The sequence below is a fragment of the Calcarisporiella thermophila genome (genome assembly GCF_041956535.1).
Source record: "Calcarisporiella thermophila strain CBS 279.70 unplaced genomic scaffold VTP21scaffold_23, whole genome shotgun sequence".
NCBI lineage: Eukaryota > Fungi > Calcarisporiellomycota > Calcarisporiellomycetes > Calcarisporiellales > Calcarisporiellaceae > Calcarisporiella > Calcarisporiella thermophila.
Window position 1 is genome coordinate 568,375 of NW_027192213.1, and position 10,287 is coordinate 578,661.

The 10,287-nt window shown below is 43.6% G+C and overlaps 2 protein-coding genes and 2 non-coding genes across 4 annotated transcripts; 3 read left to right on the forward strand and 1 right to left on the reverse strand.

Annotated features, from left to right (window-relative positions):
• Window positions 1-220: 220 nt before the first annotated feature.
• VTP21DRAFT_5799 (uncharacterized protein) lies at window positions 221-880 on the forward strand (the record flags this gene model as incomplete). Its single annotated transcript, XM_069396359.1, has 2 exons — window positions 221-597; window positions 667-880. 2 exons carry the CDS (start codon window positions 221-223, stop codon window positions 878-880), a joined length of 591 nt encoding a protein of 196 aa, XP_069247880.1.
• Window positions 881-3,373: 2,493 nt separating this feature from the next.
• On the forward strand, window positions 3,374-7,882 carry VTP21DRAFT_5800 (uncharacterized protein; the record flags this gene model as incomplete). The annotated part of the gene is made up of 9 exons (XM_069396362.1): window positions 3,374-3,603; window positions 3,681-3,909; window positions 3,985-4,435; window positions 4,505-4,655; window positions 4,720-5,112; window positions 5,197-5,968; window positions 6,053-6,522; window positions 6,594-6,790; window positions 6,870-7,882. 9 exons carry the CDS (start codon window positions 3,374-3,376, stop codon window positions 7,880-7,882), a joined length of 3,906 nt encoding a protein of 1,301 aa, XP_069247881.1.
• Window positions 7,883-9,869: 1,987 nt separating this feature from the next.
• Window positions 9,870-9,940, forward strand: VTP21DRAFT_t239. Its single transcript has one exon. It is a non-coding gene; the product is annotated as a tRNA-Gly (tRNA).
• Window positions 9,941-10,090: 150 nt separating this feature from the next.
• Window positions 10,091-10,172, reverse strand: VTP21DRAFT_t240. Its single transcript has one exon. It is a non-coding gene; the product is annotated as a tRNA-Leu (tRNA).
• Between the last annotated feature and the right edge of the window lie 115 nt (window positions 10,173-10,287).

Here is a 10,287-nt window from a genome sequence, read left to right on the forward strand (position 1 = left end):
AAATCCAAAAAATAAATTCAGGAAGCGCGACCTTTCTTATCAATAGAGGAAGGATTGAATGCAGATCACTCCGGCGACAAGCCTTTTTGGAGCGAAGATACTCTGCGCAACCCACGGAAAGGCTAAAAAGAGCATGCGAACGTCGCTATATCGATTTTTCCTTACAATGGGAACATGAATACCTTATCCTGCCCCCCAACCTAGTAGAGAAAATCACGAAATGTTCTGCCATACCCCAACAACATCCGTCTCCTCGCTTCCCACTTCACCTCTGTCACCTGGCTGGCGCGCCCGTCCTGGAATACTCCACCCGACAGGAAGGCACTTCCAGCGAAATGGCTCTCCGGAATCAAAAATGCTGACGCCCCAACCCTGGCCAGAGGTTGCATCCACGGCAAAGGAATGGGAAAGGCTCTGGACCTCCATCCAAAAACGGCCAATCCTCCCAAAACACCGCACACTACGTTGGCGAATCCTCGTAGAGCGTGTAATTACAAACTCGACATTCCCTGGTCATGACCCGAAATGTACCCGCTGTAACGCTCCGAGGAACACCATCCGTCACACCTTCTTCGAATCTCCCGAACTCACACCAGTGTGACATTGGACGGAGAGGTGTATCAACACTATCTCAGGCCCCCTAAACACTCAGTTGCTGAACCCCAGGAATCTCGTACTTGGTAACCTACCGGAAGCCCCGAGGACAGTAAGACACGCGGCTCAAATCGTCTTCGATTCGGTGTTATGGCAAATCCATCGGGATCGCATTGCCTTTCATTTTGAAAATACTCGAGCCTCATCCGAAACCATCATCAATCGGGCTAAGCTGGATATTGAGGAGGCTATAGGAGCCGAACTAACAAGAGCCCGAATAAAGTGACAAATTTAACAGTTCTGAAGCAGGTGGTGTAAAATGGGCGCGGTGAAAGAAGGAGCTAATAGAGCGGCTCTAGAACTGGAATGACGCAGTAGCCCCCACTACTAGCCCTTTTCTTTCTTCATATCTCTCTCTCCATATCACCTATAAAGTCGTTCCCTAATACCCACAGTTAGTTGAGCTTTATTTCTCATCTACCCATTCGAGGAGAAAATTTTTCATGATCAAATTATCCCGAAGTGCAATACCGCGCTAATATCTAGCTTTTCTCTCATTTTATTAATTTTAATAATGTAACGATTGTATTTTAGGGTCTTATTAAACAATAAAGACTCGCTTTTGATCAAAAAAAAAGTACTCGGGAATCCCTAAAATACGATACAATACGACTATGCCGAATACCCTGTCACCCGTATTCTACTCCTTCAAAACACCGCATGCTCTGCTGGCGAACTCTTGCCGAGCGTGTGATTACTAACTCAATATATCTTAGTCACGACCCGAGGTGTACTCGCTTTAACGCCTCGAAGGTCACGAGCCACCACGCCTTTTTCGAATATTCTAAACTCACAACGGTGTGACAGTAGGCAGAGAGGTGTATTTACAACATCACAGGTCCCCTGAACACATAGAAGGAGATCTGCATCCCAACCCAAAGAGCCGCCACTTCCAACCCTCCCGCACTCTTCACTGACGAAATCTATTAGAGCATGATCACCAAAATGAGGTGCACTGACCATGGCTCGAAGTTTCTCGCTAACCTCAAGCGAAGCATTTTGATAGTTATCTTATGCACAAAAAATATTCATGGGGAAAACACCATGAAGCGGATGTAAGCATAAAGCAGTGCGTGCGCTTCTTTATGATATATTAACTTTTCACTTTTAAAATCGATAGAGAAAATATTTTTTTTTCCACATTTGTATCATGCATAACAACTGACCAGAGGTACAACCAGTACTTAAAGCAGTTGAAGAAGCAGACAAGAATGAAGGGAGATAAATTTTTTTAGGAATGAATAATCGGAATGCTAATATATGCATAGCAAATATGTATTCAACTTCGTTAATCCTGCAAGCATACAAAAATACCTCCGTATTGCTCGAGAATTTGAAGTTAACTGTTCATTGCTATGGCTCAAATGGCACTTGACGAACCTTTAATACAATTCTCGGAGAGCCATGAGATATAGTAATTTCTAGATGACGTAACAAGATTAGGGGCACTTATTTCGATGAGATGAGACATTTTACTTCTCAAGCGAATTCACGTTAACTAATATCCTTCTTACCAAACATGGGCTATTGCGTTCGGTGAGCTGATTTGATAGAAAAATTCCAATTCTAAAATTTCTGAGCTTGGCAAATTTAAAGATCTGATCCTTGCTTGTGTTGAATACAAAGGAGGCTTAGTCCAATTTCTTGTACTTCCTGTCGAAAACTCATTCTAAATTAGAATAGGCTGCTTACCGTGTAATTGTTGAATAGCAAGAGAGTAGTAGTATCGGATTGTTTCCGAGTCGAGCTGTCGTCTGGATTGTGGCTCTTCGGAGATTGGCCGTACTACTTTTCTTTTACCAATTACTATGCCTGTAGCTGGTTTGCATAGAAAATGTGCTTGTTGGTGACGAGGGAGGGTCCATAGAAAGCAGGGGCATGCGCTCGCCAATTTGCGCCTGCGCAGTTGAAAGCGGTAAAGCGAAGGGGAAGTTGGGCAAAAAAGGGTGGAGCGTGCTCCACACACGAGTCATTAATACGCTCGGATATATACAATCGACATATATGGCTTTATGCGTTATATGCCCAAACCGAAGGATTGCACCAATCACCACGATATTAATATGGAAAGAAAGAATAGGGTTGAGTCACCCCGCCTAGTTTTTCCGCGTCTAAACTGGATTTTCCTCTGCGGTTAGTAAATCGGTCCCATTTCCGAAAATTGGCCAACCTTTGCTCAGTCTTCCGGCCAATCGCACGAGAGGGAACCTTCTAAATTAAGTTTGCCTTTTGCGCACGCTTGCGAATCGGAGGCGGTTGCGTGTTGCTGGAGGGCAAGGGAACAATAGAAAGCGAGCGGCTGGCCCTTGCTCCCAGCTGGGGGGATTAGCGAAGCAGGTTAGGATCGCAGCGCGCAAGGCCGCGGATGCCGCGTCGCTCTGCCTTGGACCCTCTTTCCCTCGTAATAGCCGCCCGGGTGATGCGCTTAAATCTAATTTTGTCAAGTAAAATCCGTGGCGTGGATCGGAGGGAACATGTAAGAGTGACGGTTTCTCCGAACAATTCCCTTTCTTGGCTCGACTAATAAATACCAGCTTTCTCGACCTCTTTACCTAACATCGCCTTTCAAGTCCGCAATCACAGCCCTTTTCTCACTATTCTTTACCTCATTCCAACTCAATTCCATCTTACTCGCTTCTCATTCCATCTGTAGGTTCATCGCTAAGAACCCTACACCATTTGATTTACACATTGCTTTGCCCTATAGCTGTGCCTGAGAATGAATATAAATGAGAAGAACGATATAAGCGTTGATGTGAAAGGCGATGAGAAGAACGAGCATCCTAGAGATACAGAGTTAGAAAAAGCAAAAAAAGGCGGGCTATTCCAGCTTTTTAGCAAGAAAAAAGATGATGCTAAAGATGCCAAGCCGGAAAAAGAGACGTTAGAAAAAGTGCCTTATATTAAGTTGTATCGATACGCAACGTGGCTCGATATTCTGCTAGTCTTGTGAGTACAAAATCCCCACTATATTGCTAGTTCTATTTTACGACTTTCAGTACTTATTTGTATCACTTTATTATAAGCCTCGGAATCATTTGCAGTATTGCTGCCGGTATTGCCCAGCCACTGATGGGTATTTCGTTCGGTCGCATTATTGGAGGCTTTACGATATCGGGTGCCACTTCGCTCGACCAGGCTTACCCCACCCTAATGGAGGGTGTTCTGATGTTTGTTTGGTTCGGAATTGGATTAACGGTCTCAACTTACGGCTCAATGTGCTTCTGGACATTGGCAGGAGAGTACCAAACAAAGGTAAATTAATCGATTGCCATATTGCTATAGTCCTTTTATCATTGAACGATCCTGTATCCCAATATGAAAAATTAGCGCATTCGAGAACTTTACCTACACGCAGTCCTTCGCCAAGATCAAACCTGGTTTGACACTATTGAATCGGAATCGCTTACATCGCGACTAGCCGCAGACACGTTCCTTATTCAAGAAGGCCTTTCAGACAAAGTTGGCCTCGCTATCCAATATATCTCCATGTTCATTTCCGGATTTATTATTGCATTCGTGTTTAGCTGGCGTCTGACCCTAGTACTCCTAGCGGTGGTTCCCCTTTTGGCACTGTGCGGATTTTTACTCACAAAATTGGTATCAGCTGGAACCAAGGATGGTCAGGATGCATACTCGGGTGCAGGTGCGATCATGGAACAGGCAGTTTCGGGTATTCGCACGGTCGCTGCCTTCTCTTTGCAATCTCGCTTCATTAAACAGTATGAGGATAAAATTGAAGCTGCTTTTAAGGCAGGCAGGAAGAAAGCAATTGGCTCAGGTACTATTTTGTTAATATATGTTTAACCTCAAAATGCCGGCAAATTCATATCTCCTCTCTTTATACTAGGCTTTTCCCTGGGGCTTACCTTCCTAATTCTCTTTGGGGCATATGGGCTTGGCTTTTGGTATGGCGCGAATCTGGTGTCTCAGCAAATTATGAAGGGAGCTGAAGTCCTACAAACATTTTTTGCGGTTATTATTGGCGCATTTTCCTTAGGGTAACTTTCTTTATCTATGCGCACATACAATGTTATACTGAGCACTTAACAACTTAAACCATAGACAACTCCCTCCAAATCTCAAGTCAATGGTGGAAGCGCAAGTCGCAGCATACAAGATCTTTAAAACAATTGATCGTATTCCCGATATTGATTCTTCTACAAAGTCCCTAAAGAAAGGTTTAGAGCCCCCTGTGTGCAACGGAAATATCACTCTTCGCAATGTACGCTTCAGCTATCCCTCGCGAAAAGAGGTTCCAATTTTGCAAGGTATCAACCTCGAGATACCTAGTGGGAAGACAGTGGCCCTTGTGGGTGCCTCGGGAAGTGGTAAATCGACCATCATTCAGCTTGTTCAGCGTTTCTATGATCCATCGGAAGGGGAGGTGTTAATAGATGGGGTATCACTTAAGGAGCTAAATGTTCGGTGGTTACGATCGCAAATTGGTCTGGTTGGGTAGATATTAGCTTATTTCCAGTATACTATTCGTGAATGTATTATTTTGATATTAATTGGCGAAATGAATATTAACGTTTCTAGGCAGGAGCCCGTTCTTTTTAACGATACGATCCGCAACAACATCGTGCTTGGCGCAGTTAATCGCAATCCAACCGAAGAAGAAATCATTGAAGCCTGTAAGCAAGCGAATTGTCATGACCTAATAAAGAAGCTTCCAAAAGGATACGATACCCTGGTTGGCGAGAAAGGCTCACAGCTCTCCGGTGGTCAGAAACAGCGTATTGCAATCGCACGAGCACTGATTCGCAACCCCTCCATCCTCCTTCTCGATGAGGCGACTTCTGCACTTGATACTTATTCCGAACGTCTTGTACAAAGCGCCTTAAAGACGGCCTCTCGCAATCGTAGTACTATTGTGGTTGCACACCGCCTCTCAACAATTCGTGATGCTGATCTGATTGTTGTGATGGATAAGGGAAGAGTCGTCGAACAAGGCACTCATGAGGATCTGCTTGCAAAACAGGGCGCCTATTATCGTTATGTTATGGAGCAGCAGCTCAAGACTGAAAGCGATGTAGAATCAATAGACTCGGAAACTATGGGTGAAACCGATCTAGAAGAGAAAGCGCTCATCGAAACGGAGAATCCTCCTCAGCTGAAAAAAGTGCTAAGCTTTGCGCGACAGTTAACTGGACGTAGTTCAAAGGAAAATGACGCAGCCATGGCCAGGGCTCAAGGGGGAGATACTGACGTGGCTGTAGAAACTAAGCCAGTGTTACGCATTATTAGGATGATGAGACCAGAATGGGGATTGATGACCATATCTTTTATTGGGAGTGCGTTGGGTGGTGCGGTATGTATTGTTTGCTTATACAACTTATACGAGACTTATCCTTTAACACTGACATGGGAATATTCTATATTTTTATTTCCACAGATTTTCCCATCTTTCTCCTTGATGTTTGCAAAACTTATTAATGTACTCGCCAATCCTCAAGTCCAAGAGGTCGAAGAAAAATCAAGACTATGGTCTATCCTCTTCGTAGTAATTGGTGTGGGGTCTTTTGTTAGTTTTGTTTTGAAGGATGGACTTATGTTATATTGTGGAGAACGTCTTGTCAAAAGAGTGCGCTCTATTTGCTTCCGCAACATCATGAGCCAAGAGATGGCTTTCTTCGATAAACCAGAGCATTCTACCGGAGCTTTGACAGCCCGTCTTGCTAAAGAGGCCACTCAAATGCATGAATTGCCTGAGGCTCTTTTCATGAATGCTGGACAGACTATTGTCACTATCGCTATGGGTCTTGGCATCGCATTTTCAAGTTCATGGAAGCTGACTCTGGTGCTGGTGGCTACTGTGCCAGTTCTTGCGTTGGCGGGAGTTTTTGAAATGAAGGCGCTTGAAGGGTTAGTGACTTGTTTATTTCGGAAGTCATTATAGCCAGAATATCCAACTTATGCTCTATTTATATTGACAGATTTTCTGGTAAAACGAAGAAAGGCTACGAGAAATCTGGGCAGGTTGCTGGGGAAGCCATTCGGGAAATTCGTACGGTCGCTTCCCTTGGCATTGAGGATGTTTTCGAAAGCAAATATATCGAAGCCAACAAGGGTCCCCACCGGGCTTCTCTCCAGAAAGCTTACCTCGCTTCCATTGGATATGGAATGTCACAAGGTAATGATCCGTCTATGATACGATATGATAATAGTAGTTTCGGCAATTTTTTACTAATGTTCTTGACGTCCTATTCAAGGATTCCAATTCTTCGTATTCGCACTTGGATTTTATGTTGGAATTCAATTTGTTAGGGCGGGTGAAATTTCCATTGAACAAGTCTTCACCTCGATGTTTGCTGTCGTGTTTACTGCCGTGGGTCTCGGACATCTCTCAGCCTCACTTCCCAAAGTCGTCAAGGCTCGTCAAGCCGCCATTAACATTTTCGAGCTGATGGACAAGTGCACAACCATCGACCCAGATGCTGACGGAGACTTGTCAGGACCTGCTCCGCGAACCGCGTGCCTAAAGAACGCAGCTTTCTCCTATCCGTCAAGGCCAGATGCAACTATTTTCGATGGAGTATCGTTGAATATAAATGGAAATCAAAAAGTCGCTCTAGTTGGACCATCTGGTTGCGGAAAATCGACTGTTATCGCGTTACTAATGCGGTGGTATGACACTATCTCTGGGGAGGCACAGATTGAGGGAACTAATGTTCGCAAGTGGCAGCTTGGGGCTATGCGTCGGCGCATTGCACTTGTCGGCCAGGAACCTGTTCTCTTCGATATGACTATAAGAGAAAACATTGAGTATGGACGTGAAGAGGGTGAAGCTGTGACCCAGGAAGAAATCGAAGACGTTGCAAAGCGAGCAAATATTCACAACTTTGTTGCCAATCTACCAAATGGATATCATACAAGAGTGGGCGACAAAGGTTCACAGCTGTCGGGTGGTCAGAAACAGCGTATCGCTATTGCTCGTGCTCTTATTCGTAATCCCGAGATACTACTGCTAGATGAAGCGACTTCAGCACTTGATTCGGAATCGGAGAAATTAGTACAAGAAGCTCTAGATAATGCCATGGTTGGACGCACCACCGTCGCAATCGCACATCGTTTATCGTCAATTCAAGATTCAGATGTGATCGTTGTGTTCAAAGACGGAAAAATCGTCGAGCAAGGAAAGCATTTGGAGTTGATTGCTCTTGGTGGAGTATACAGCGAATTAGTCAAGCAGCAAGATTTGGATGCTGGAGTCAATCACGCATAGTATACTTTATTCTTTCCTTAAAAGCATATATTTTCTTTTAACTCGGTATCTATTTACTTTCGTTATTCTCCCCATCCTTTGTTATACAGTTTACGCTTAAACTTATTTATTCTTTCCCTTTGTATCTAGTACAGAATCAGGTCCTAGTGTAATATGGATTGATTGTGTACAAATAGATTAATGAGTACGCCTTTCTCTAATGCAACATATATATGTAGCTTAGTCTACACTGAATGCATGCATTTTACTTCTCCATATACATATTAGCTCAATAAATAAATCATATATTGGATAGGTTAACGTTGTTCAAGAGGTAAAAATAGTCAAGCTGCACATATGAACCACCCAATTTTGTTCAAGAGAAATTGGATTTGCAATGTGTTTCTTTCTTGATTTATTAGTGTGTTTACCTGGTTGCCGGCCTGTCTAGCTTTGATTAGTCTGTGGAAGTAGCGGGTCGACCTTTCTCCTTGCTCTGTCCATCTAGCCCGGGTTCTAATTTTTTTGACTCTATCTGCTGATTTAGGATATCTCTTTGCTCTTCTAATATCCCCTCCCGCTCCCTTTCTCTTTCTGGGTCAAAGGGTGGGGTTAATGTGTCTAATTTTTTGAGTCTCTTACCTAAGGGTTTCATTCGCCTGTCAGTGTATTTCTTCCGAATGGTTGCGTAGGAGGTTGAGAAGGCTTTGAATTCCAGTTTGGCATTTTCCCAGAAGGCCACTGGGTCCTGTTCGAGTTGTCGAGCCTCATATTGAAGATCTTGCCAGAGAGTTTCTATTCCTTTTTTATAGTCTTCTTCCGCCAGTAGGGCAGTATTTAGTTTCCATACTCCCGCTCCTTGTTTTTGTTTTGGGGCAAATCGTATCGTTGATATTAGTGCTCGATGGTCAGTCTGGATTGGAGTAGACCTAGTGTGGGTATCGTCAGCAAGGGGGATGATATCTGGAGTGATGTAAGCATGATCAAGTCTCGTAAGAGTCAGACGATTTACTATACTCCTATTGAAGGTGAATTGATCGGCTTTATTGAAATGTATCCTATCCTGTTAAATGATAGGGTAGCTTCTACTTCAAATCACCGAGGTAATGCTCCTGGCTACCTTGAAGGATCTGGAAGATAAAAGGAAAAGAAAGATAGAAAAAAAAAGATATGTTTGTAAGAGGAAGAAAGAAAAGGTGAAGAGGAAAAAGCTGGGAAAGTATGGAAATAGAATTAGCTTAATAAAGAAAGGGAAAGGAATAAATGTGAGAGGGAGGGATAAACAGTTGTGTGCAACGGTATTAAGATAAGTTGCTTATGTACATGAAATAATGAAGAAAAGGAAAGGATTAAAAAGTAAAAGAAAGAAGAAAAGAAAAAAAAAAGGGGAAAAGAGCGATAGAGGAAATGGTATTAATATACAGCGGTGTGAGGATCTCCAGTCCACTTGCTAGTGATGATTCCGGTAACTATTTTGTGCTTCATAAGTCTCCAGCGAAGAGTTCTGTGCTTGGGTTCTGACGGACGACTTTTCCACCTGGCCCACGCCTTTATCCACTGTCAACGTCACAGGAAACGTCTTTCCATTCCTCGGTGATTATGGTTGACGCATTCTGCTTGTATAGTCTCCCAGCTTTGGTGGTGTAAGCGATGATCTCAATCCCTGCAATAGAACATTTTGTTAAAGGAAAATTGTGTTTGTTACCGACAAGGGGGATTCGCTGTGTGAGAGTCTTGGTGAGTCGTTCGTCTAGGCGGAGCAGCTTTCTCCTCCACAGTAGGTGAAGATCGAGATAATGTTCTCTGAATTCCCTTTAGAATCTGTCAGGGTTCCTTGCGACTAGGGCGTGCACCTCGGGTTCGATCATCGGTTGGTAGGAAAGTGGTAGTTTGTCAAGTCCTTCGGGACCTCTGATACGACGAAAGTTGTAGTGAATTGTCTATGTGACTGCCCCTGTGACTTTTCAGTACAAAAATCAATTTTCTCGTAACAATCCAGAATCTGAAAGCATGGTTGGTTTAGTGGTATAATTGCCGCCTGCCACGCGGCAGACCCGGGTTCGATTCCCGGACCATGCATTAAGTAATCAGTTTTTTATAATTGTGGTTAATAATTAAACTACTCAACTATCAATCTTGCATTTTTTGTATCAAAATATTGACAAAGCGTCAGGATAATAAATAGTAAAAAATTCAATAGCTAATTTTAACTAGAATTAGAAAAAAAACTGACGAGAGTGGGATTCGAACCCACGCCTCCGAAGAGATCACGGCCTTAACGTGACGCCTTAGACCGCTCGGCCATCTCGCCGTCTTAGCTTGTGTCGTGTGCTAGAGAAGGGATATGCTGTAAGCTAGGATAAATAGGCGAATAGTAGCGGTTTCATGGACGGGGGGGAGGGTTAGTGTAGTGGACTATCCCTGGG